This window comes from Perissodus microlepis, chromosome 14, assembly GCF_051167445.1.
Source record: "Perissodus microlepis isolate ML-2025 ecotype Zambia chromosome 14, ASM5116744v1, whole genome shotgun sequence".
Taxonomy (NCBI): domain Eukaryota; kingdom Metazoa; phylum Chordata; class Actinopteri; order Cichliformes; family Cichlidae; genus Perissodus; species Perissodus microlepis.
In genome coordinates, this window is record NC_140474.1 from 34709471 (window position 1) to 34737074 (window position 27604).

General features: G+C 39.4%; 1 protein-coding gene across 6 annotated transcripts in view; it reads left to right on the forward strand.

Moving 5' to 3' along the window:
- The window catches only part of LOC146374310 (unconventional myosin-XVIIIa-like), a 123348-nt gene that overhangs the window by 42752 nt on the left and 52992 nt on the right, over nt 1–27604 (forward strand). For all 6 annotated transcript variants that reach the window (XM_084950317.1, XM_084950318.1, XM_084950322.1 and 3 more), the window contains 16 exons: nt 889–1065; nt 1310–1520; nt 2237–2379; nt 2457–2557; nt 3845–3908; nt 4022–4166; nt 12178–12348; nt 12528–12618; nt 12889–13081; nt 13792–13878; nt 20976–21117; nt 21228–21387; nt 22311–22497; nt 23215–23419; nt 23683–23792; nt 27122–27187. In XM_084950317.1, the coding sequence (XP_084806443.1) occupies nt 889–1065; nt 1310–1520; nt 2237–2379; nt 2457–2557; nt 3845–3908; nt 4022–4166; nt 12178–12348; nt 12528–12618; nt 12889–13081; nt 13792–13878; nt 20976–21117; nt 21228–21387; nt 22311–22497; nt 23215–23419; nt 23683–23792; nt 27122–27187 (2253 nt within the window). The remainder of the gene's footprint in view (nt 1–888; nt 1066–1309; nt 1521–2236; nt 2380–2456; nt 2558–3844; nt 3909–4021; nt 4167–12177; nt 12349–12527; nt 12619–12888; nt 13082–13791; nt 13879–20975; nt 21118–21227; nt 21388–22310; nt 22498–23214; nt 23420–23682; nt 23793–27121; nt 27188–27604) is intronic.

Below are 27604 nucleotides of genomic sequence, written 5' to 3' on the forward strand. Positions count from 1 at the left end.
AGAACAACAATGTGCATATTAATTATGTAAGCCTGTGGTAAACTGATGGTTAAAACATTTTTTTGTTGCTGACACATTAAATTCGAACATTCAAGCACGTTTGTTGTTGTGACTTAGCACTGTATAAATGAAATTGAACTGAATTTAATAAACGATTCATATTCCAAGTAAAACATTGTTATATAAATTATTATTTATATAGCATAAAGTTTTTTTAAGTTCAACAAAGCGAAAAAAGCTAGCTTGAAGCTAGCTATCATTAGCAGCCTATGTACATGCAGAAGGAGGTCCAATCAGTGTGTACGAGAGACTCAGAAGCAGAGAATCAGTTTGTCACAGACGGCCACAGAGGATACTACCAGCTCACGGGAATGCTGGAATAGGTGTAGGTAAGGTCAGATGGGACTGTTGGGAAGTTTGGCAGACGCACACTACTGGCTGTCTAAAGTTACTTTCTTGCTCACAGCACTTATAGTACTTCTAAAATCTATACAAATAATTTCAGTGGAGCACAGTAGCTTTGTTATTACCATAATTCTGAGAGCAAGGATCTAAACATCAGTGCCCTGAAGAAAAAAAGACAGTTATTTAGTTGATTCTGCATTATTTTTATAAGTATTTTTTGAGAAAGGAAGGAAATCGAACATCTGCCAGTTCACTATACTGATTGTTTAGACATTTCATGAGCAACTTATGGCAGGTGCTTGAAACCAGATGTAACTGACTAAATAGTTTATTCACTAAACTCTCCAATATAAGAATATGAAACTATCACATTTGGTAAATTTGATTTTAAAATGACTGTGTAATAAAATAGGATAGGAAGTGATTAATCAATGAATGAGTACAGCTCTTCTGTCATTTTATGATTGCTCTCTCTATGTGTAGGCCAACCCTCCATCATACGACAGATCAGAAGATCTAGCTTCACTACTCTATTTGAATGAATCCAGTGTAATGCACTGCCTGAGGCAACGCTATGGAGGGAACCTCATCCATACCTATGCTGGACCCAACATGGTGGTCATCAACCCTCTCAGCATGCCCTCCATGTACTCGGAGAAGGTAAGCTCAAGACTAATGAGCAAGGCCAGCCAAATTAATGGATTGCATTTATATATAGTGCATTAATGCCGGTTGTTTGTGAAATAAAGTGTAGCTGTTTAGTTTAGTGTAGCAGTGTAATGATCACTTCGAGGGTTTGGAGATGCTTTATGCTACAGCTAACTCTTCATTAGTCTCTCTTTAGTCTCTCTTTATTTTTGTGTTTGTACATGTTTTAAGCTCATGTTCTGTTCCTGCTCATAAGGTGATGAACATGTTTAAAGGCTGCCGGCGTGAGGATTCAGCTCCTCATATTTACTCTGTGGCCCAATCGGCCTACCGCAACCTGCTCACCACCCGACAGGATCAGTCCATTGTGCTGCTGGGCAGGTCTGGTAGCGGCAAAACCACCAACTGTCAGCATCTTGTCCAGTACCTGGTCTGCATTGCTGGCAGCACAGGAAAAATCTTCTCTGGTGAGTTTGTCCACAAAAGACAGGGGTAGGTGGACTACAAACCTCAAATATCTTATATTGGAATTTTAAATGGTTTCTCAGGATTCTCAACCTAGTTAGAAAGAATTAGATAATAATTCATAATAATTAATAAACAAAATCATCATCTGATAAGTTCTCTTTTTTCAGTTAAACTGAAAAAAGAGAACTTATCAGATGATGATTTTGTTTTTTAAGAATAAATGCTCAGGTTTGAATTTGAGCACAGGATAGCTTACACTGTCCAAGCCAGAACATCACAGCTGTACTGGTTTCAGCCTTTTGTTTTGCATAATCCTTATTCTCCACAACTTTTGAAATTAAGTATTACAGATGATAAAATCAGATAATTTTTAAGTGGTTTTTCTTCGATTACTAAATACAACTAAATAGAAATAATTAACTAAACACAAGAAGGCTCAAATCCTGTTACTGTCTAACATAAATCAAAAATGAAAGAGAAGAAACTGACAGTGTGAGCCAGAGGTTTTTTACACCAACAAGGATATGTAAGACAGACAGGCTGCGGTTTGAGTCAGGGCCTGTTTTGAGGACAGGTATAACAGTTATATACTGAAACACAGTATTGTCAGTGTCAGTGTAGCCAGTCCACACAATGTCAATCTTTGTGAAACATTGATTGCTAGTTTGCAATGAATCATCAAATGATGGGACATCTTATCGTTTTGGTGACACAGCTGAGAAGTGGCAGGCAGTCTACACCATACTGGAGGCCTTTGGGAACAGCTCTACCACCATAAACACAAATGCCAGCCACTTCTCTCATGTTGTTTCCTTGGACTTTGACCAAGCTGGGCAGGTGGCCTCTGCCTCCATCCAGGTAACAAACACAAGTGCGCGCACACAGCTGATTAGCTTGTACTGTACCCTTTTTACAAAACTCTCTTTACTTCTTAGACAATGTTGTTGGAGAAACTGAGGGTGAGCAGACGACCTGAGGGGGAATCCACCTTCAACGTTCTTTACTACATGATGGCTGGAGCCGACAGCAGTCTCAGGTGACTCGTTGAGCCCTTTTTTGTACTGTTTAGTAACGTAGAGATTTTCTTTTGTTTTTTAAAAATAAAAAAACATTTTTTGATTTGGAAGAATTATAGAGTTACAATAGGTTTTTCACAGTGTTTGTCATATTATTTCTTGATGTTTGTTTTCTTGTCAAGATTTCGTCACCTATTCTCTGTTTGCTATGGATAGGCATGTCTGGAAGTTTCTGGACAGTGGCATAATATTCACTGTTTCACTGCTGTATGGCAGCGCAATTGCATTGAAATGAAATTGTCAACAATCAGTATCAATGATTTTTTCAGTCATTGTATCATGGGAGCATATGTTACTTTAAAACCTGTATATATACCTTACAGCATGAATGTACAGGCTGTTAATTCTATAGGCCACCCATTCCCAAAGTCAAGAATCCTGTTGCCCACTTAAAAACCAGAAAATCCCTTGTGGTCCACCCACCCTAACCAAAATACAAGAGGATGTGATGTATTTCCTTGAAATTTTTAGTCAAAACACAAACAATGCATGCTGTTGATTAAACTTTCTAATGCTTTGCAGTGTGTTAGGGCCTCCCACCGGGACCAAAACCTAGATACAGTGTCTGAAGAAACAAAACATATTAGCAATTTAACATTTTATGGTAATCAGGTGCCAATCAGGCAGCAGCATTGGTAGATAAGATTTGGCAGGTTTTTCATGGGGGTAACCCATATACTCGATCCACAAATGCATTTTTCTTGCAAATGTGGCAATGCTTAAGGGGAAATAAACAGACTTTCCAGTGGTGTAATATTTATAGCTAAGATGCATTGTTACAACAAAGAAAAAAATCAACCAAACGCAGATTTCGTTACTTTTTTAGGTAGCAAGTGGACATTCTGTGCTCGAAGTCTAAAAATGGGCAAGCTTAAGGATTTGAGTAAATTGTTGTCACTAGACGACTGCAGTTCTTGTGAGGTGTTCCTGGTTGACAGTCGTCAGTATCTATCAAAAGTAGTACTTGGAAGGAACTGTAGTGAACATTGATCCTGTGATTTGCAAGTCATTGCGTTCTGTTTTTAATTACATTTAACAAATCTTCTCAACTTTTTTAGAATTGGGGTTTTACACTAAATATCTTTGCTAAGTCAGCAATTAAATTAGAAAGCTGTCTTAAAAGAAAATCATTGTCACATAATATGGATATTCTTCTGATATAACAAAAATACAACAACTGACATCAAGCTTAAACATTTGTCTGGCACTGAGGAGCTTATGTTTCTAGTGTCTTTCCTCTCCTCCAGGACGGAGCTGCACTTTAACCACCTGGCTGAGAACAGTGCTTTTGGGATCCTGCCACAGACTAAGGTAATCACAGTAGATGGTAGATGTTAATAAAATGTGTGGATGAAAGCAGCTGTTTATTGCAAAATTCTAGACTCCCTGCAGAGTTCAGTAAAGTTTGATTTGATCTGCTTCAGCCTGAAGACAAGCAGCGATCCTTGCAGCAGTTCACCAAGCTGCAGGCAGCCATGAAGGTGCTGGGCATCTCCAGTGAAGAGCAGAAAGCCCTCTGGCTTATCCTCGGTGCCATTTACCACTTGGGGGCAGCGGGGGCGACTAAAGGTAGGAACGCCCTTCCTCGTTGATTTTAAGTACATCAGATCTTGACTAGGGAGATGGTGTGATTATAGGGGAATAGGAGAAGATGTAATAAAAGGATAGCGTACAAATAGAAATCTACAGTGTATCACCAACTGCCACACCTGTCAGAAAAACAACCATACAGCAACTAGAACCCAAAAAAATAAAAAAATGCACAGATATATTCTTCTTGTGGGGGTTGTGCGGTGTGTGAGTGTGAGTGTGAGAGAGAGTGTCCAGTGAGAGTGTAAGTGTTTAAGTGTCTTTGTCACAAAATGAACTTGAAAATGAGGGTAGGGGAAAATGGGCTCCAGGCGCCCAAGAACTGGCCGGCAGAGACCCCCCCAACACGGAAGACGTGTAAGCCATCCCAGACCACCAAGGGAGTGGGTCAACAACCATGTCAGAACAGCGAACCACACGCCCTGGAACCAACAAGTATGCCCAGGGAGGGGCAGCAGCATCCAGCAAGGAGCACTAGGGAGGGTGAACCTCTTTCCTCCATGACCATATCTCACAGGGGCCAAGCCCCAGCAAGCCCCAGACCCAGCCATGCACACACACAAACACATGGACCAGATTGTCATGGTCAAAGATCTGACCACCCTCATAAGTTCTGGGTAATGACCAGTAAAATAAGGTCGTGAATCCAAGCAGCTAAAAGGAATTTCCTCTGTAGGGAGGCTCGGCTGTATCTTAGACTTAAAGTTAGGAGCTTAGACATCTGGAGAAAGATTGTAGTAGAGCCACTGGCAGTGTTGGGGAGTAACGGAATACATGTACCGCCGTTACGTATTTAAAATACAAAATATGAGTAACTGTATTCTGTTACAATTACCATTTAAAAAGGTGGTATTCAGAATACAGTTACTTTGTTGAAATAAAGGGATTACACGGCGGTCTTTTCCTGTTTCATATGTTAGGCTGTCCCCTCTCTATTTTTGGTAATTCCACGCCGGTGGAAACCCAAACAAAACACGCATTAAGAGGCTCAAATGCCTGGGTCTCAAGCCCATGTCACCTCTACTTGCGTCCCGCAAAATGACGTGACGAAATATTTAAAAAAATTATTGTTCAAAAAATTATTTAATATGAAGGCAATACAGGCATAGCCCCAAAGAATGTAGCATCATGGGCAATGTAGCCCAGTTGTAAGTAAGCTATTAAGACTCGACTGTACACTGTGTTCCTGTTTTCCTCTGAAACAATGAGTTCCATTGGAGCAGCCTTTCAACGCCTCTCTCTGTCTCTCACTAGCAAAGTTGACCCAGACAACAAAGTAAAGCTAGTTTTCGGCTACGAGCCCAACACGAACCCGACGTATTAGCCAGAGGTCCCTTTACTACGGTTCGGAGCCGCGGACCTGTTTTATATACGCACAGAATAGTTTTCTATACGAGATCGCTGCAAAAAGTGCAGCCTTACCTAATTTCCACCTACTGTTACTCATTTATATTAAGATTTAAAAATGTAGTTGGTATTGGTATGATGAGTAACCTTCAGTAATAGTAATGAATCACACAGCAATAGTACATTCATGTAGTTGTAAAAAGCATGATAATGTATAGTAATAATATAAGTAATCCAAAGTATTCAGAATATGTTACTCTCATTGAGTAACGTATTACTCAATGATAGTAACGTATTACTCTCATTGAGTAATACGTTACTCTCATTGAGTAACGTAACGGAATACGTTACAAAATACATTTTGGGGCATGTAATCTGTAATCTGTAGTGGAATACACTTTAAAAGTAACCTTCCCAACACTGGCTATGTCCATGGTGCTGATGTAAGCTATAGGTGACGGTTTCTGTTTGTATATAAATGTGTATATATATATGTTGTCATATATATGATAACACATGTTCAGTGGAATCATAACAAAACACCCACATTTCTGTTTTGTAACGCAAAACAATTATAAATCTGAACAGAGACGGCGTCTGAGGTTGCGTTGATGCCCGAATTCTTTCATATTTATTCCTGTAAAGTAAGACAACTGTAGCCCTTTATAAGATTTATTTAATTAAACCCTTTATTAATGTTCTGGCACGTGCATATGAGAGGCGTCATCATCTCCTGTGAGACAAATTTAACAAAGATCTGTGACAAAACTCAGCGATAAAACAATAAATTGGAAGTGTAAAAACATCTTTTTACTGTTCTTTGAGGTAAATCCCAACATTTATGATTTTCTGCAGCCTGTCCTGGTAGCTGCCATTCATAAGGATTATTTCTGCAGAAAAAGAATGACTCCTTACATCGCCATGATTAGTTACATGGTCACAACAAAATTACGGCCTGTTTTGCACCCTACTTGGAAAATGATATTAAAAAATGATTTCCTTATGTATTTTTAAAACAAGAAGTTGGCTCATCCAGCTCTCAGCTGTTGCCATACTGTAATTTGTGTCATTTGCTTCCAGTTATGTCTAATCAGTCTGTTTAGACTCAACAAAATAGTTGACCTATTCTGTGGGCACAAGGACCTCCACCTGGTTCTTCCAGTGATAAAGCAGTAGTCACAGGCTCCACAACCACAAAAAGCACTCAGGATGACACTTCTGTACCTAATCCAACTACTGACTTTTTTCTCGATTTGGACTGAAATTCATGAATCTCAGTCAAAACTTAGAGAAGAAAGCACCAGTGAGACTGACAGGACAAGAATCTGTCAGACAGACTGATTGCTTAAATTAGCGAGATGAGGAAAGTATTGACCGTGTCCTTAAAGAGGCACAAATAAATCTTGATTTGGTTAAAACAGTTTTAAATTAGCTATAAAAATCTTGACTGGGGTATAACAATATTCATTAGACTCTTACCATCTTAATCAGGCAATACACACAACAGTTCAAAATGTACATCAACCCAACCAGCTGCGACAGATGGCTGCCCCTCCGTGAGCCTGGTTCTGTCGGAGGTTCCTTCCTATTAAAAGGGAGTTTTTCCTTCCCACCGTCACCTAGTGCTTGCTCATAGGGGATTGTAAAGCCCCTTTTGGGGTTTTCTCTCAAATACTGCAGGGTCCTTCCCTTACAGCACACAGAGATTTGTGATGACTGTTGTGATTTATTGCTTTATAAATAAACTTTAATTTGAAATAAAAAAGTCCAAATTTTAAAAAGTAATGGTTTGTGTGTACTTTTAAGTGATGTATGTCAAAGTCAGTGCAACAACTCAGTGTTTCTTGATATTTATTTATAACCACCTGTGTTAATTCTTGATATTTATTATTGAGGGATTGGTATATATTAGTGCTATTTCTTAAATTTGTAAAATCTGTAACATATTGTATTGTTGAAATAGTTTAGTCTGTTACTGTTATTGTCTTGGAGCAACAGTAACCCATCATTTCCTTAGGGATTAATAAAGTATTCTGATTCTGATTAATGATATGTGTAGTATTTAACGATTCAGTAATGAATGAAGCTTGACCTTCTGGGAAAGCCTTTCACTTCATGTGAAAAGCAGTGTTGTGTTAAGCTGCCTTGTTGGCCATAATAGTTTACAGATGAAGCATGTTCTCTCTTGTCATATGCCTTTCATTCTCATTCCCTCTGCTTTACTGCTTCCATGATGTTACGCTGATTTTATACACTGATCTGATGCTTCCTGGAGGTTTTTATTGTAGAAAAACTCTTTCTGATGATCAGTTTGCTGAAAGGAAAAGGTATAAAATCTTTTCTGACATGCAGTGGAGCCCCGAAGGTCTGACACCAAGAGTGAGAATCCTCCTCTTGCTTTAGTCTTGAATTTAGTTTTGACAAAGTTTATTCTGAAATGATAATATTGACTTAAAAATGTGATGGAAAAATGTAATCTATTAATGGTTCACTTGTCTAAGAAGAGATATTTTGAAAGATAAGTTTAGATTAAAAAACTATTAACTTGCCTTCGCATGGCCTCAAACAGCCTGTTCATGCTAAAACAATAAATAAATACCCCCCCCCCCACCCAATGTGGCTGATTTAAAACAATTCTACAAAGAAGATTGAGCCATATTTTCTCCAGAGAAATTTGAAAGATTCCCTTTCAGTGTTAGTTCTTCATGCAAAGCTAAATTTATTCCCACAGAGGAGTAATTTACTTGTAAAGGCTAAAAACAACATTATGAAAACTGAAGTGTCATCGTGTCCGTACTGCTGAATAAAATGCATATTTTCCTTTACATTTGTTTTACTTCTCATAGTTGGGTTTCATTTGGAATTTCCTTTGGAAATCCAAGCGCTTTAGAAAGACTGGAAAGTGAGAAGTTTGCATGGATCACGTCATGGTCTTCCTCACCTCTCAGTCAAAGGTCCTGATGAACTCTAGCTATGCCCACTGGTCTGTGCCGAAAGTCACTAGTTGAGGCAGTTTGGGCATCTTCTTAGTAAGCCTATTGGCCACCAACCTTTGAAGGTTTGTTGGGCACACCGAACTGGTAGGAGACAGCAGGGTAGACCCAGAACTTGTGTAAAGTGAACTGGAAAGTATTGCTTGGGACAAAGGTGGTAGAAATATCCCACTTACCCTGCTGCCACTAGAGTGAGCACTGATCCACTCCAAATAAAGTAAGACCTGAAACTTGCAATGTCATCCTGCTTAATAGGGAAAAGGTATATGGAAAAAAGAGGCCATGGATGACAATATGTTAACAACAAACTGGCAAAAAGTCTAAAATGAATTTGTACCAAATGGGCAGTCTAAAATCTATATGCCATATTTGACTTGTCCCTTTAACATGATCCTCCTAAGTATGTAATTTTAGTTGTTTTAGATTGTAAGGACAACTTGAAATAAAAATGTGCATATCCTGCATTTTGGTTTTATACTTATATGCAAGTTTCCCAACAACTGATTTATTGATTTTCCCAGCTTCTCTGCACTGCACTGCATTGCATTCATTTCCCTGACCTGATTACTTAATGCCAGCATGTCTCTGTTCAAATTACAATCAATTGTAAGGCATCAAATGTGAATTCTTCTTGCAGAAGTTGGAAAAAAATTGTTTTTAAGTCAAATTTACTTTCTACCACCAGCCACTAGGTGTCATGTTTGACATATGAATGTACTGCTCTCAGTCAGAGGCATGCTGACTACAGAGGTAAAAGGGAATGCAGATTTTTTCCATTAGATGCCGTTTAATGTGGCTTTTTCCAAAATGTTTCAGCAGTCCACAGTTAATTCCCCTAGAACTTTTAGAAGTCTAGGTATGTTGATCAAATCCTACATTGTGTTCTGTTTTTATGTATGACATCCAAACAGTTTTTGAAATTGAGTTTTAGTTTAATCACTAGTCATATATTTGAGGTTTTACTGTATATAAGTAGAAGGTCCCTTAACTTTAAAATTGTGCAGTCTGAAAAAGAAGGCATACCTGCACAGAAAATAAGATGGAGCGCAACAGAATACATTTATTTTATATTTGGATGTGACTACTTTACAATCACTACCAATTTAAGTGCCAACTTTAATTTATTTGCAAAATTGTGTCTCCATAACTGGAAGTGATTACACTTGCACGTATTTATCGATTTTTCTCCTCATTGCAGCAATCTCAATGTGGTGGCTGTGTGAAGTGTTTCCTTCTGTTTTTTGGGTCGTATGGGTTCAATGTCAGGTGGCGATGGATGCTCCAACATAAAACTGGGGACAGTAAAAGTCATCTTTTTACATGTTTTTGCTGAAATGCACACTTACTTCAAAGTGACATCAGTCATAGTATAGAAAGTCTTTTGTGACTTGAATAATGTTTAACGTCAATAGTCTGCACTGACAGTGACTTTACTTGAAGGACATTCTTTATGCTTGGACCATTTTCTTTTAGTCCTGAGTATCATTTACTCTCCACTGGTGTAAAACAGGGGTTTGGGGTGCTATCAGTCACATGTTAAATTTCTCAGCTAGCTGTTCCAAAACATAATGATGTGTTGTCAGTGTTGTTGAATGCTAATGTTCATGTTTTCCTGTGTCTGTGATGATGTGATGAATCCTTAAACTATTATCTCTAACACCCCCCCCCCCCCTCTCTTTTTACTTGCATGTTTGCATGCTGCGCCATATCAAACACAGATGGAGATGAAGGTAATGGGAAAAAAACAACACACAAGTTGTTGACCCCCCCCTTTTTTTTTTAACCTAAAAAACCTTATGTCAGAGCCTCTCCTGTTTGTTTTCTGTCTGTATGCCTTTATCATTCTCTTCAGCCCTTAAGCCATTAGCATTTTTATTGTTTCTGCTCCTCCTCTTTCTCTCTTGTGTTTTTTGTGTTTTCTTCATTACGGCTCTCCCATCTCCTTGCATCGCCTTTTCCTTTTCTCTAAAGTGAAAATCAGAACTTCACTGTTTCTTTAAACTGGCCTCTCTGATACCTCCCCTGTCACCTCATTCGACTTCTGTCACACTACTACAATTCTGAAACAAACAAAGTAAAACTTGTACATTTTCAAATCTCTTGTTTGTGTTTTAGCTCTCTACCACAGACCTTGTATTTCCCAGATTAACCTGGAAGGGACCCTGTTGGGTTCTCTGGTTCTGTGTCGCTTTGATTGGCTGTATGTGCCTGGTGTTGTCATGATTCTTTGGTTTATTCTAACACACTGGCTTTGATTGAGGTTCAGACCAAGTGGAGATGCTCTCTTCTTGCAGATAATTGTGCAAAAACAGATTGAGAGTTAGGATTAAACATGATTAGCTGTCATCTCCATCACATATCTAAGAACACACCAGCCTCACACAGCTTTTCAGTTCTCACAGTAGAGATTTCCATATTTATGTTTGGAGTCGTGGGAACAGAACACAAACATGATGTGCTAAAACCCACACAACAGAGGACTCTTGGTGTTTAAGGTGGGATCATAACTGGATCCTACTTAAATATTTTAAAGATTTTTAAAACATTGATTTCATTTATTGATATTAAAATATTTAAGTGTCTCTAATTTTTACTGTCAGTGTATGTGCTGCAAAGTGTCAACATGAAACTATTCTGTACTAACTTTAAGTATTTTAGTAAAAATAATTTACATTACGTCAACTGCAAGATATTCACCAGTTGACTTTTAGAGCCACCAATGTTCAGCATTAATTCAGCATTAAACATTGCACAAAGAAATGCTGCCTTTCTCTCTTTGTCTATGCCGTTGACAGCATATAATACAGTATAGTTGTGGTATTATAATAATACATTCTTCAGGAGTCTGCTGTCGTGTTTTGGATGGGGTAAAGTGATATTATACAGTAAATCAGTACTAGACTGTACTGTACACCTCATGACATCTTTCATTAAGAGAATAGATACTTTTTAGTCCTTCTAGTGAGTCCATCACAAAAGTTGCCTTTGTTGATGGCAGTAGTTGGGGTCTGGAAAATTTCTCATTCACTCTGCCACTTTCAGGAGATGAATTATCATTATGCAGTTAAATCTTGATATAAGAGATATCCCACTCAAGTATAAGAATCAAGTCAACATTCATTTCCTTTTAGGGAACTCCTCTAAATCACAGATGCTGATATGACTGCGTTACTGCGTTAGAGAAGCGCTAAATGTTCCATTACTGCAGAATCTCAAGCTCAGTTGTCGTTTCATTTCAACTGACAGTTTTTGCACTTTTCAGCATTGTTTTTTCACATCTGGGACAACTCCTGTCAAAGGCAGAGAACATCTCTTTTGGTTAAATAGAGGTGCCAAGCGAAGTGTTTACCAGGTAGAAGGCCAGGACCATCGTTGAAATTGAATTTGTATTTTAACAGTTACAGTCTGAGGTCTTGTCAGCTATACTGAACCTCAGCAGAGCTGATAGTTGTACTGGATTTGGATACTGGAGTGTCACAGATATGAAATCTTGCCTAAATTTGCAACAGAAGGTAGAAATAGTAGTTTTGATCTACAGTAATTGTATACTTACACTTGCTCTTCATTTTTACCGTACATGTTATCTTCGTTGCCTTTCTTCTTCTAGCTCTTTATTTTAGAATTTGAACTCATTCATGCTTTACTTGTAGTGGGACGTCGGCAGTTTGCTCGTCATGAATGGGCTCAGAAAGCGGCCTACCTGTTGGGCTGCACCTTGGAGGAGCTATCTTCATCTATTTTTAAGCATCAGGCCAAAGGACTGCAGCATTCTACCTCATTCAGAGGACCACCAGATGAGGCTAGCCATGGTGATGGCTTAGGTAAAAATACTGCAAACGTTGGAATTTCCATTTATGTTGAATTATTGCTAAAAGGGTTCCCATTGTTGATATGATCATTTTTTCTTAGATGCAGACCACATTTTGCTTGTTTCCAGCTGCTGTTTAAAAACTGAGTCTCATGAAAAAAACATAAAATGTGCATCTCATCTGTCTCTCAGGCCCTAAAGTCACAGCTCTGGAGTGTTTGGAGGCCATGGCATCAGGACTTTACTCTGAGCTTTTCACACTTGTCATCTCCCTTATTAACAGGTTAGCTGTCAGCATTTACCTCAAATTCTATTACTACAGTATTCATATTCAATTTGGACTTATATAAAATAGCTAGATCATTCATGAATTCATCTTGCCAGATAAGCGCTGCACTTTAGATTTTTTTTGTAAAATATTTAAAACATTCACCTTCAAATATTGTAAGAATGAATTGGTATATAAATATAATTTTGACACTGGGAAGCTGCAGACTGCTTGATTAGTCAAAGCTTCTTCACTAAAGCCTGCTGATGTATCTGTGTCTCTCAGGGCCCTGAAGTCTAGTCAGCACTCTCTGTGTTCTCTGCTGATCGTTGACACTCCGGGTTTCCAGAACCCTCGGCTGGCTCATCAGCAGAGGGGAGCCACTTTTGAAGAACTCTGCCACAACTACACCCAGGAGAGGCTACAGACTCTGTTTCATGAACGGACCTTTGTCAAGGAATTGGAGAGATACAAGGAGGTGCAGCTGGAATAACAGAGCTTAACACTTGGGAGGGACAGAACATATACATATTTCATGCACTGATTTTAAGGACGACTTAATAATAATTACATGTAGTCAAACACAGATGTATATTTTTTCTGGCGTCTGCCTGTACTGATAATTCTCAACTAATTTAAATTTTTAGGATTTTAGATGCACTGGAGATCAGTTCATTGGTGCTTCACAGCAGTAAAGAATTTAACCTCAGTACTCCAGATAATCCACAGGATACTTGGGGTTTAGAAAATTTCTACTTCTACTGCAGTTCCAATGCAAGTGGTTCACATCAAGATCTGGGGTTTCTACGAGTAATTGAGCTTCAAAACTTGAATAAATACACAAAAACTCAAATGTTGAGAAATTGGTGGTGTCAGTCAAAGCATTTCTATGTGTAGTTTATACCCTCGCCCTGTGCTTGTGTGGGTTTCCTCCAGGTAAGCTTGCACAGACCAAAGACCCTACAATAATGCAGAGAAAACCCCCAACAATCAAATGTCCAGTTTAGGAAATGTTTCCAAAACTTTTTATGTACTCAACCCAATCTATAGCTTTAGTAACTGCTGATTTCAAGATTGAGATGAACAGCTACACTTGATTTTCTGTTTTTTATTTTTTATGAGCTCATCTTCTGCTGGTATATGTCTTGTAGGTTACTAACCTGAGTTTCTGTCCCCTCCTGCATCTAGGAAAACATAGAACTTGCTTTAGATGACATAGAGTCCAACACCTCACTGTCTGTAGCAGTTATTGATCAAGCCTCAACCCAAGCTCTGGTAAGCAACCCTCACTACACTCTGCTTTGCTTTCACCTGGAATCAGTTGTGAGAAATATGCTGTGTTAACAGCACAGATTAAAGTTGTGTTTATGTTCAATTCAATTCAATTCAATTCAATTCAATTTTATTTATATAGCGCCAAATCACAACAAAAGTCGCCTCAAGGCGCTTCATAGATACAGAGAAAAACCCAACAATCATATGACCCCCTATGAGCAAGCACTTTGGCGACAGTGGGAAGGAAAAACTCCCTTTTAACAGGAAGAAACCTCCGGCAGAACCAGGCTCAGGGAGGGGCGGGGCCATCTGCTGCGACCGGTTGGGGTGAGAGAAGGAAGACAGGATAAAAGACATGCTGTGGAAGAGAGACAGAGGTTAATAACAGATATCATTCAATGCAGAGAGGTCTATTAATACATAGTGAGTGAGAAAGGTGACTGGAAAGGAAAAACTCAATGCATCTTGGGAATCCCCTGGCAGCCTACGTCTATTGCAGCATAACTAAGGGAGGATTCAGGGTCACCTGGTCCAGCCCTAACTATATGCTTTAGCAAAAAGGAAAGTTTTAAGCCTAATCTTAAAAGTAGAGATAGTTTCTGTCTCCCGAATCCAAACTGGAAGCTGGTTCCACAGAAGAGGGGCCTGAAAACTGAAGGCTCTGCCTCCCATTCTACTTTTAAATACTCTAGGAACAACAAGTAGGCCTGCAGAGCGAGAGCGAAGTGCTCTAATAGGGTGATATGGTACTACAAGGTCATTAAGATAAGATGGGGCCTGATTATTTAAGACCTTGTATGTGAGGAGCAGGATTTTGAATTCAATTCTGGATTTAACAGGAAGCCAATGAAGGGAAGCCAAAACAGGAGAAATATGCTCTCTCCTTCTAGTCCCTGTCAGTACTCTTGCTGCAGCATTTTGGATTAGCTGAAGGCTTTTCAGTGAGTTTTTTGGACATCCTAATAATAATGAATTACAGTCGTCCAGCCTGGAAGTAATAAATGCATGAACTAGTTTTTCAGCGTCACTCTGAGACAGGATATTTCTAATTTTAGAGATGTTGCGCAAATGGAAGAAAGCAGTCTTACATATTTGTTTAATATGTGCGTTGAAGGACATGTCCTGGTCAAAAATGACTCCAAGGTTCCTCACAGCGTTACTGGAGGCCAAGGTAATGCCATCCAGAGTATGAATCTGGTTAGATACCATATTTCTAAGATTTTCAGGGCCAAGTACAATAACCTCAGTTTTATCTGAATTAAGAAGCAGAAAGTTAGCGGCCATCCAGGTCTTTATGTCTTTAAGACATTCCTGCAGTTTAACTAATTGGTGTGTGTTATCTGGCTTCATGGACAGATAGAGCTGGGTGTCATCTGCATAGCAGTGAAAATGTATGCTATGTCTTCTAATGATGCTGCCTAAGGGAAGCATGTATAGTGTAAACAGAATTGGTCCTAGCACTGAACCCTGTGGAACTCCATAATTAACCTCAGTGTGTGAAGAGGACTCTCCATTTACATGCACAAATTGGAGTCTATTAGATAGATATGATACAAACCACTGCAGTGCAGTACCTGTAATACCTACAGCATGTTCTAATCGCTCTAATAGGATATTATGGTCGACAGTATCGAACGCTGCACTGAGGTCTAGCAGGACAAGCGCAGAGATAAGTCCACTGTCAGAGGCCATAAGAAGATCATTTGTAACCTTCACTAAAGCTGTTTCTGTGCTGTGATGAGCTCTGAAACCTGACTGAAACTCTTCAAATAAGCCATTCCTCTGCAGAAGATCTGTTAGCTGTTTGACAACTACTCTTTCAAGGATTTTTGATATGAAAGGAAGGTTGGAGATTGGCCTATAATTAGCTAAGACTGCTGGGTCTAGAGATGGCTTTTTGAGTAAAGGTTTAACCACAGCCAGCTTGAAGGCCTGTGGTACATAGCCGACCATTAGAGATAGGTTGATCATATTTAAGATCGAAGAATTAATCAATGGCAGGACTTCTTTGAGCAGTTTTGTAGGAATGGGGTCTAAAAGACACGTTGATGGTTTGGAGGAAGTAATTATTGAAGTTAACTCAGAAAGATCAATTGGAGAAAAAGAGTCTAACTTAACATCAATGGTACTAAGAGTAGCTGTAGATAATATTACATCTGTGGGATGATTACTGGTAATTTTTTCTCTAATGATAAAAATTTTATTTGTGAAGAAGTTCATGAAGTCATTACTAGTTAACGTTAAAGGGATGGTTGGCTCAACAGAGCTCTGACTGTTTGTCAGCCTGGCTACAGAGCTGAAGAGAAACCTGGGGTTGTTCTTATTTTCTTCAATCAGTGATGAATAGTAAGATGTTCTGGCTTTGCGGAGGGCTTTCTTATAAAGCAGCAAACTATTTCTCCAGGCTAAATGATGATCCTCTAAATTTGTGACACGCCATTTCCTCTCCAGATTACGAGTCATCTGCTTTAGGGTACGTGTTTGAGAATTATACCACGGAGTCAGGTACTTCTGATTAGAGACCTTAGTTTTCACTGGAGCTACAGTATCCAGAGTCGTACGTAGTGAGGAGGTGAAATTATTAACAAGATAATCGACCTCTGTTGGGGTAGCGTTCAGATAGCTGCTCTGCTCTGTGTTGGTACAGGGCATTGAAGATGATAACAGTGGGTGGATTATATTCTTAAACTTAGTTACAGCGCTTTCAGAAAGACATCTACTTTGATAAAATCTACTCTCCACCGCTGTGTAATCAATTATTGTAAATGTAAATGTTATCAGGAAATGATCAGACAGGAGAGGGTTTTCAGGAAACACTGTTAAATGTTCAGTTTCTATGCCATATGTTAAAACAAGATCTAGAGTGTGATTAAAGTGGTGGGTGGGTTCTTTTACATTTTGAGAGAAGCCAATTGAGTCTAATAACAGACTAAATGCCATGTTGAGGCTGTCATTTTTAGCATCTACATGGATGTTAAAATCACCCACAATAATTATTTTATTTGAGCTCAGAACTAAATTAGATATAAAGTCTGAGAAATCAGACAGAAACTCTGTGTAAGGCCCAGGTGGACGATAGATGGTAACAAGTAAGACTGGTTTCTGAGTTTCACAGCTGGGGTGGACAATGTTAAGCATCAGGCTTTCAAATGAATTAAAAGTCTGTCTTGGTCTTTCATTAATTAATAGGCTGGTGTGAAAAATTGCTGCCACACCGCCCCCTCGGCCTGTGCTTCGAGGTTTCTGGTAGTTAGAATGACTCGGGGGTGTTGATTCATTTAAACTAACATAATCATCCTGCTGCAACCAGGTTTCTGTAAGACAGAGTAAATCAATTTGTTGATCAATTATTAAGTCATGTACTAACAGAGACTTGGAGGAGAGAGACCTAATATTTAATAATCCACATTTCACTGTTTTACTCTTTGGTTCAGATGTGGATACTGTACTGTTCTTTCTTTTTGATTGTTTATGTTTAAGTTGTTTGTTGCTGGTTTTTTGTTTGTTTTTTGTCTTTTTGGAAGCTGACACAGTCTCTATGGAGATGGGTTTTTGGGGGGGTAGCAGGAGGAGAGAAGCTGCAGAGAGGCGTGTAAGACTGCAACTCTGCTTCCTGGTCCCACCTCTGGATAGTCATATTTTGGGGGGTTTAATAAATTTGTCCATATTTCTAGAAATGAGAGCTGCTCCATCCAAAGTGGGATGGATGCCGTCTCTCCTAACAAGACCAGGTTTCCTCCAGAAGGTTTGCCAATTATCTATGTTCAGTGGAGCATTGAGGTATTTAGGTCCAGATTCAAGGGCAATTTATCTGGGCCTGAATTTCAGTCATTATTCAGGGAGACATTAATGCAAATGAAGCTGTAGCCAAATGAGCACCCCAGAGTACCACTGAGCCAGCAAATAGCTCTTTTCATCACTGCTGGCAAATGCAAATAGTTTTAGGTCCATGGCCAATCTAGCAAAGCAGGCATCAATATGTGCTGAAGCCAGAGGACCTGAGATCTGGGACAGAAAACTCCCCCTCTACTCTTCTTGAGACTGAAATTAGATGTAACATAAAAGCAGAGTTTTCAAAGCATGCTTAGCCTAAATGCTTGTCAACTTGTTGTGATGGTTGGTTCCATATTTTCTTGCTGTTTCTTCCATTTCCTTTAGGATTTTGTCTGAGATCAGCACTATTGATTAGAATCAAATTTGTGATGTGTTTTCTCTTTGAAGCTTGAAAGAGTCTCCTTTTCTCTCCACTCGTTGGTTCCCTTTTTACTAAAAGTCTGTGTTGTTAGCAGTACAAGTATCTGCAGCATTTGGTCTGTGTAGATGATCCTGCAGTCTTGATGGAGTTGATGCAAGTACTAGATTCCAGCTTTCTTTTGTGTTGGACTGTGTTGAATGTATTAGATGATTTATATAATGGTGTGTATTTTTATTTGAAGTGGAATCGCATGAGAGTAGAACAACAAACCTGTAATTATGTAAGAGTAGCAAATGTCTGTTAACCATAATAACTGACATTTGATACCATCAGCAACGTTGTTTTTCATGCCAAACTGTTGATCGTTCTAGTTTTCAAGACACCTAGAGACAATCAAATCTCCCAAATATTAGCTGAAATGCTTTAAGCTGCATCCATATTGGAAGCAGTTCACAGCAACCAGAGGCCACACAACGTAAATGACATTCTGTGACTACAGGCAAAATAACAAAATAACCACTGGAGATACATTTCTCCAGGCAAGTGGTTGACGCAGTTATCAGTGCGAGAGCAGGATCCTGTTGTTTGACATATGACTAGGTAGTAAATAAATTAGATGGTTACCCAGGCAACCCGTACCTGGAACATTAAGGAAACAGGTGTCAGCTTCAAAGCGAGTGTGGTGCTTTAGCAGCAAAGACTACAGAATGGATTCCTTTTTGCTGGCATGTGTGAATCTGAGGTCAGTTTCTAATGGTACAACTGAATTCAAATGAACTCTTAGGACACTAGATTGACAGTGAATGTTCTGACCTACAATCACTAAAGATTTTAGAAGTTTCTGCAACTGATCCTCTTTATGATGGACCTACACATTATGTACACACATCCTCAGATAATACAGTGCTCAACCACAAACACTTTTGTGTCAAAATCACTCTGTCAAGCTGCCCTGGTCTTTCAAGGCAAGGAATCTGTAGACTGAAGGTGTTAGCGTCACAAGGCCTCTGTAGATCAAACTTTTATCTTGTTTCCAATCCTGAACAATCAGAGCAGTGAGGAAAGGTGCAGTATCCTGTTGAAAGGGGCCACAATAATAAGAGAGTACTTTGCCAAGAGCCTGTAGCAATGTTAAGATACGTGGTACAGATATTACACCAACATAAACACCAAGGTCCTCTGCCTCTGGTGCCTTTTTTGTTCCATCTTCCATTGCTCTGTGGCACATTTCAGGCTCCCACATGTCCATAGTAGGCGTTTTGGCAATGGTCATGGGTCTGCAAAGGCATTCTCACCACTGTGTGGCTAACAGCCCTCATATGCAGCAAGATGCATATATGCATAATCTGGTACCTTTTTTCCTAATCATAACCAGCTTGAAGGATTTTAAGCAACTACATAAGACTTTCGGTGAGCTTGAACCACACAGCTTGTGCTCCACCAGGCCATCAATGGAACTACACCACACTGCCACTGTCCTTTTGAATGGAATCATAATAATTGTGTGTCTGTGTTTGTGTGTGATGTCAAGTAGTGACCAACAAATTATTTCAATTTATCTGAAGAGGAATTAAAATAATGTTGTTGATCTTTTTGAGGTAGCACCGCATCGTGTTACACAAATATGAGTCTGTCCAATACCTTTAGCTTTAGTTAATACCTGCATTACTAATGACACCCAGAAGAACAGTAGACACGGAAACGCACTGTGACTCAACTGATTAAACAATACAGGTGGTGCATTTGCATCTAGCTTGTGATGTCTGTTCAAATTACAGCAAACTCTTCTTTTTAATCTCTGTAAGTGATTCAAATGACACTTTAGCAGATAATTTGTTTTCAGCAGCACAATCCTAAGCCTCTTCTTTGATTTGGAAAGCCTTTAAGAGTCAGCTAACTTTGTATTTTCATTAAAAGCGGCCTGTCTGCACAGGTTTCATATTTTTATGTCGAAAGTCTCATCTCTGCTAAGTCCACAAATTCAACAATTTAACAAAACAGTGCAGGATTTAAACTTTGTACTGACAAGAGGAGTAGTTTTATAATCAGCTGTTAAGGTTATGAAAGCCTATATCCAAGTAATCAGCTTTTGTATATTGTTAGATTTTGGGTGCTAATTTACTAGCATTAATTGAACATTGATTTCTAAGTAGAATGACGGGCATTCAGAAATGCTTGTGGAAGGCTTATTCTGCATTTGTACAGAATTCGTTTTATTTGCTTGCTTCTTACTTAAATATATGAGCTGTATGATTTTCAGTGCACAGTTGGAAAGCTCACTCAAGTCTGATTTGTGTGACTGACAATTTTTAAAAGATGGGAGGAAATCTTCTTAAAAGTAGAAAATTAAATGAAAGGGCCAATCCTTGCACTTTAGTTTAAATCAGTCAACAATGGTAAATAAATAATTGATGTTCAGCTTTGAAGGTTTGGGAGGACATTAGAATGCACTTGATTGAGTCTTTATGAAAAATGCTGAACAAACCTTAAGGACAAATTTCTCTAGAGCAACAGCAGCTTACTGTAGGTGGAGATTTGCCATGTGGAAATTCACTTTATCTAAGGTTTGAAGGAGTAACAGAAATTGGTCCAATCCATGCTACCGAAGGCCTCTTTGTTTATATAGTGACATCAGATGATGGTGCTGACAGTCAACTCCACAGCTCCAAAGCAACCTTTAATCTTGAGAGCAAAAATAAAAAATGTTTTTACTTTCTTTATTTTGTTTTTGAAAAAAGAAAGCAAAACACAAACATCTCTTATAATTGCCTTGTCAGATATTTGGCTGCTTAGTACCCAGTCACTGTCCTCTGATGAAAGTGACAGATAACGATTTCTATATTGTCTTTCCTTGATCTGTCCAAATAAAAAAGACATTTTCGCCTGCCTTTGTTCATCACAGGTTCGTACTCTAGCCAGGACAGATGAAGCTCGAGGCCTTCTGTGGCTCATGGAGGAGGAGGCTGTCCAGCCAGGAGGTTCAGAGGAAACCATGCTGGAGAGACTCTTCAGCTACTATGGCTCTGCACAGGGAGAAAACAAAGGTGAACACTCAAACACGTAGCTGTCCCTTAACGCAATCAGTCGAGGCTTTCTGAAGAAACAAATAGACAACACTGATACACCATGGCAGAATATTTCCATTCTGTTGCAGGAGCTAATCTACTTCTGCGAGGAGAGAAGCCCCACCTCTTCCTGCTGGGCCACAGCCATGGGACCAATTGGGTGGAGTATAACACCCAAGGCTGGTTGAACCATGCCAAGCACAACCCTGCTGCCCAGAATGCTGCAACTCTGCTGCAGGACTCCCAGAAGTATGATGCCTCTGTCTATGCATGAACATCATCCAATTTAATAGAACAATGTATGAAGTGATTGGTCATCACCGCTGTTGTTTTTTAAGCTGCACATGCCCTGATGGAGTTGCTAGTAGTGGATTTGAATTAACTGGTTACGTAAGAAGAAAATAAAACTATGTCCTGTACTAATAGAATTACATTTGTCTGATATAGAGAACATAAATGTACATTACAGTACACTGCATGTGAACTTGTGAAAAAAATGCCCAATTTATTCTTGCATTGCCTGGATTTATCTCAGTTTCTGTCATGTTAGGCCTGCCTTTCCACCTCTTTGGGGGCTCTGTGTTCTCTTGTCTTTAGTTCATATGCACTCATTTCAGTCTGTCTGTAAATTTTATGGTTTCAGTGACTCAAAAAAAAACATAATATGCTTGACAAGGGGAAGAATACATCTATCATGTAGAGTTTAATCAAATGTTTCCAGTATGATCTTACTGCTACAATTCACAGTTCAACAATGAATGAAGTCAATATATTTTGTACTGTAGGTTATGAAATCAATGGCTCTTTGTCTATAAAGTCTTGGGAACATTGCCTTACTGTCTTGCAAAAGGGAATACACACTCTACTTAAGTATAGTCTAGCTAAAGCTAATTAATTTGCTCTAAAAAGACAAAAATTGCAGGGACAATATCTAACTTAGCAACTTTTCAAAATCTGTTTCAGACCTTTAGCAGTCATAAGGTGAGTGTTTGACACCATGAGGCAACAGAGTGAACCAAAGAGTGCAGCAAGGAGCCTGTCAACATATGGCTCTCAAAACAGTATAATATGGCACTAATGCTATCAGATTGATTTCTTTATATTGTCTTGTGAATTCTTGGATGCTAGTGATGTGGATTTGTACAAACCCTATCATCTTTCTGCCACTGCAGGAAGAACATCAGCGCGCTGTTCATGGGCCGGGCCAGTGGAGCCACCGTGTTGTCGGGCTCCATCGCCGGTCTGGAGGGCAGCTCCCAGCTTGCCCTGCGGCGAGCCACTAGTATGAGGAAAACCTTCACTACAGGTGTGGCTGCTGTCAAGAAGAAGAGTCTGTGTATCCAAGTGAAACTCCAAGTGGTAAGTGGATGAGAGTGTGGTTAAAAAGTACGAAAACACAACAGGCACCAACCACCTTGTGGCTGCAGCTCAGTGCAGCGGCTTTGGCAATGGAGCTGCTAAACATGGTCCATTCGGACCCAATGTCCCTAGTCTCCCTCGGAATGCACACCTCTGCCATAGGTGTGCATTGAAGATCTTGCAGACCGGGGCCTCTGCCAGGCGTTCCCAGCGCACCCTCACTATATATGCACATTAAGGTCATGCAGTTCCCACCACCTGATCCAACTCACCACCTGGTGATTGGTTGACAGCTCAGCCCCTCTTTTTAGCCAATTGTCCAAAACATATGGCCGCATCTCTGGTGAAATGATTACAAAATCGATCCTCGATCTCTGACCTAGGGTGTACTGATGCCAAGTGCACTTATGGACACTCTTTTGTTTGAACATGGTGTTCATTATGGACAAACTTTGTTTTGCACAGAAGTCCAACAACAAAACACGGCTCTGGTTCAGATCCGGGAGGCCGTTCCTCACAATCATTCCCCTCCAGGTCTCGCTGTCGTTGCCTACATGAACATTGAAGTCTCCCAGTAGGACAACAGTCCCCCCTTCTGTTGCTTTTGTAATACTTGTTAAGGCAGTGACGCTTAACTCTCTACTATTTTTATAGCTTGTTGTTGCATGAAGTCTTAGAGCTGGAAACTGATATCTGATATAATCTCTTTATTTTTAGGATGCTCTGATTGACATGGTGCGGCGTTCTAAGGTTCACTTCGTCCATTGCCTACTGCCCAAAGTAGAGGCAGTAGGAGGAGGTGATTACCGTATGGCTCATGGAGAGAGCCCTGACTCAGGTCTTATGACTCTGGACGTGAGCCTCCTGAGAGCTCAGCTCCGAGGATCCAAGCTGCTAGATGCTCTGCGCATCCACAGGCAAGGTAACTACTTTGCAGTGTTATATGTATGTAATTTCAACACTCTTTCCAGTCACTGTTATGCTGATGACAGAACCACGTTTCAGTTTAATTTGATCTGGGGTTAGGGGTTAAAGTACCCTAATGTAAGACTGTCCCATAGACATTCATACTTTTGTCTGTCTGTTGGCTGTTGATAAACTGCTAGCCTTTCCACCAGCTGCTACTTTAACTTTGATGTTCTGAGTTTGTGTGCTCTCTTCTCTGTTCTACCTCTCTGCCTCTAGGTTATCCTGACCACATGGTTTTCTCTGAGTTTCGAAGGCGCTTTGATGTTCTGGCACCTCATCTAACCAAGAAGTATGGCCGCCACTACATTGTCACAGATGAGAAGAGGGTGAGTGCAGAGTTAGCATGATACTTGCAGTTCTGCTGTGAGTAGTTGGACTGTGACTGCTGATATAACGAAAAGTGCTCTCTTGTCAACATCCTTAGCTGTTCGTATATTAAGATACAATGTAATCATTTGCCTTGGTTTAATCAGAATAATTAATTCACAAGGGGAAATTGTTTTGTAAAATTTGCTCAGGATTGTGGGAGATGTAAGGTTATTTAAAAGTACCTGAAATCCACTGTTAAAGTAATGTGGTGTAAATGTGGGATAAATAACAGGAAATGTTACTTTTAGATCGATCATTTATGTTCTTGTAAGTCTTTTGCCTGTAAGTCAAATACTTACTCATGGGGATATCTTTTGTCTTTTTTTTCACACCACAAAATCAGGTACAGTGTAGAAAGGATGAAGTCTGGACATGCGGTGTTTCCCTCTTTGCCCTCCACACTTGAGTCTGTGATCACAATCCATTTATTCTTCCTCTTGTCTTACCGCTGTCCTGGCTCTCCCGCTCTTGTGTGTAATTAATTATAATTGTGGGGGATGGCAGCATTCAGCCACTGTACTGAATAATTACTGATGGTGGGAACAGTTCTTTGTTTCCTCTTCTCTCTGTCTTCCCATCCATTCCCTTGTGTCTTTTTTGCCTCGTTATCTTTCAATTTCTTTTGCATAGTTGGCAGAACAGTTTAGGAACATCCCTGGGCATATGATTAATGTCTTCCCTACATTTATTTAGCGAGTATATAGCATTTTTGCACTAAGGTGTGATTAGTCTTACGACGATGCTGTGAGAAAACATATCTACATTAAGATCCTCTGTACCTCATGTCTTGTCTTAAAAGGTGCAGAATCTGTTTTCTAAGAATCAACATTTTGTTTTGTTTTGTAAAAAGAAAAAAAAAACTTAAACAAGGACATCAGACACACAGATGTGTAAAATCTCGTGCTCCTTTCTATACTGCTCTATGCTACACTGGCAGTGAGGAGGCTCAAAGTTTCTTGAAGATGAGCTTAGAGAGGATATCCCACTCAAAGAGTACTAATGCTACGCAGATCTCTTTATTTGAAATGTACAGTGGTCAAAAACAAAGGAGGCAAGGAAGATGGATGGAAGGTGTTGGTGTGAGATAGAGATTACTTTAGCCAGATTTAATTGGACGATAATACAAAATATTTTTTTTTCACAGAGGGAGAAAGCAAGAGAGAGGGGGTTTGGTTTGCTGAGTCTGTCGGATGATTTGTCTCTGCCAAACAAAAGCCCCCATTTTTCTCCTGCTATAGCCCAGTACTGTCTGCTCCTCTTAAGACAGCATGCTGTAGCCATGTTGTCAGTGTCCATATGGTACGCCTGCCAAGAGCTTTTCAGACCAAACAGGCAAACAGCAGGGGAGAAATTTAATGCATCATCCCTGAGAAGCTTAATTCTCTCTAAAGTTTTCCTCCTTTGAGAGGTTCCATGGTCTAGAATGCCTGGTATGAAACATCTTTTACAATCAGATCCCAGTTTCATACCTGTCTGATAGATATATCTGTCTGTCAGCTTCTTGTGAAACACAAGAGGCAGCCCAAAAAAAAAAAAGGATGCTTCCAAAAAAGCTGAAAACTGAAGCTACAATATTAATAACAATATTGTTTTTTATGGCAGCTTAATTTTGTAGGTTGAAATGAAGTTTTCCTGCATTATAAAATGCAATGTGATTGTTCAAAGTCACGCTTACACACAGAATCTAAATAAACTAGGAATTTGCAATTTTTTGTACTTTTTTATACAACACTTCAAATCAAATTCAAGACTGTTGCAATAAAGGGAACGTATGCAATTGAAAAGCCTACGTTTCCAAAAGACCACTGTGTCTAGTTCCACTTCACGTCAGGGAAAATGTTCTGAGACTAAATTTGAGCATTTTTGGTTTTTGAACAAATTTTAATTCATCAACTCCAAAACATAATCATGATGATCTGAGATCTGAAGTTTAAGTCTGATGAGTAAATTAACAACAGAATGGTTAAAAAGAAGAGTTACTGAGGTGTTCAGTGAAGAAATCGCAAAAATACCAAGGACCTAAAACCCTTCTTTAAGAGGAATGCTCAAATTCTTCCTTAATTACTGCAAAAGTCCTGTAATTACATTAATCTTGTCTTGCAATTGTTCAGGAATTTCACAAAACAGATATGTGCGTGAAATAAAGGTAGTTTTTCCAAGAGTTCTCAGAATAGATTCCCTCAAAGGCTCTTACAGTGGGGGAAACAGTTACTTGATGATGAGCCCTTGCTGTTGCCTTACCAAAAAAACAGAGGAGAAAAACAAGAACAGTATCTAATTTTTATTGCAGTTTTATTTCAATGCAGCAATACAGAACTACAACTATTTTATTTGTAAATGGAAGAAATCTAAAATGGACATCTTTCCAGATAGAGGACGGATGATTATCGTATCTCATGGGGTGGGGATGATCATGAGAAAGGTGGTAGATCAGTCCAAAGCTTGGAGCTTGTTAATGATCTGAAGGCAGCTGGGAACACAGTGACCAAGAACCTTGTTGGTTATACACCATGCTGTAATGGATTGAAATCTTGCAACGCCAACAAGGTCCCCCTGCTCAAGAAGGTACATATACAGTTTAACAGTGAACATCTAGATGATTCAGAGAACGCTTGGGGAAAAATGTGAAACCAAAATTGAACTCTATGGCATCAACTCAACCGTTTTTTGACAGTGATCAAACACATACTGCAAAGACAATAAGAGAGTTGCCAAAGAAGCACATTAAGGTCATGCAGTGCCCTATTCAGTTTCCAGACCTCAGTTATATAAAAAATCTGTGGATGGAGCTGAAGCAGGCTTTAAGTTTCTGAGTGGCAGCCAAGAAACCTAAAAGATTTAGCGAGTTCATGTGAAGTGGAGTGGTCCAATCAGTTTGTAACTTAACTGTAATTCCTTTTGTCTGGATTTTAGGTTGCTGTTCTGTGTTTTTCCCCTAAAATAAAAACCACCATAAAAGTTAGAAACTGATCATTTCTTTATAAGCAAACTTTCCAGTTCAGCAGGGGATCAAACAATTATTTCCCCCACTGTACATTTAATGACGCGTTTACCAAATGTAGTGTGTAGCATCACTTTTCACACCTTGTAGTCTGTTTCCTTTTAGGGACATCGAGGTATGTGTGTGCTTGTGTTAGCTGATTCCAGAGTGGATTGGTGTTTGTTGCTATGGCACGTAACTTGCATCATTTTTAGGAGCCAAGTCACATGACCAGACATAGGTAAGGCCCGGACACAGAGCGATTGGGTTGTTTATCTATTGAGTGTTCGTTCTGCTCATATCCAGGCAGTGGAGGAGTTATTGGAGTCTTTGGAGCTGGAGAAGAGTAACTACCACATGGGGCTAAGCAGGGTGAGTGATGCCTCATGCATACACTTTTCATCTCAATGTACTTCTACTTATGAGTTAATGCAGTTTTCCTGTTATTGCAAACTCAACATTTCCTTCACAGTACTAATTCTTTTCGTGGTGATCCTCAGACTCCCCTCTTTTTTATTGCAATCCTAAAATCCAGTTCTTTCTTCTTTGTTGTCTTTACATTTGTTGTTGAAAATTAGATTTTTGTGGGTTTTCATCATCACTTACTACACTGATGTTGATCAGCTTGTCGTCTGGCTGTTGCTGCTTTGTGTTGCTGTGAAAGAGCAAGAAAAAGTATTCAAATTCAAAAACCTTTTTATGCTTTGGCCCTTGCAGTTAAACAGATAATTAGAACACATTTTCATTCTACTCACTAGCTTGTCTAGCAAAAGGGGCGACAGGCTCTCT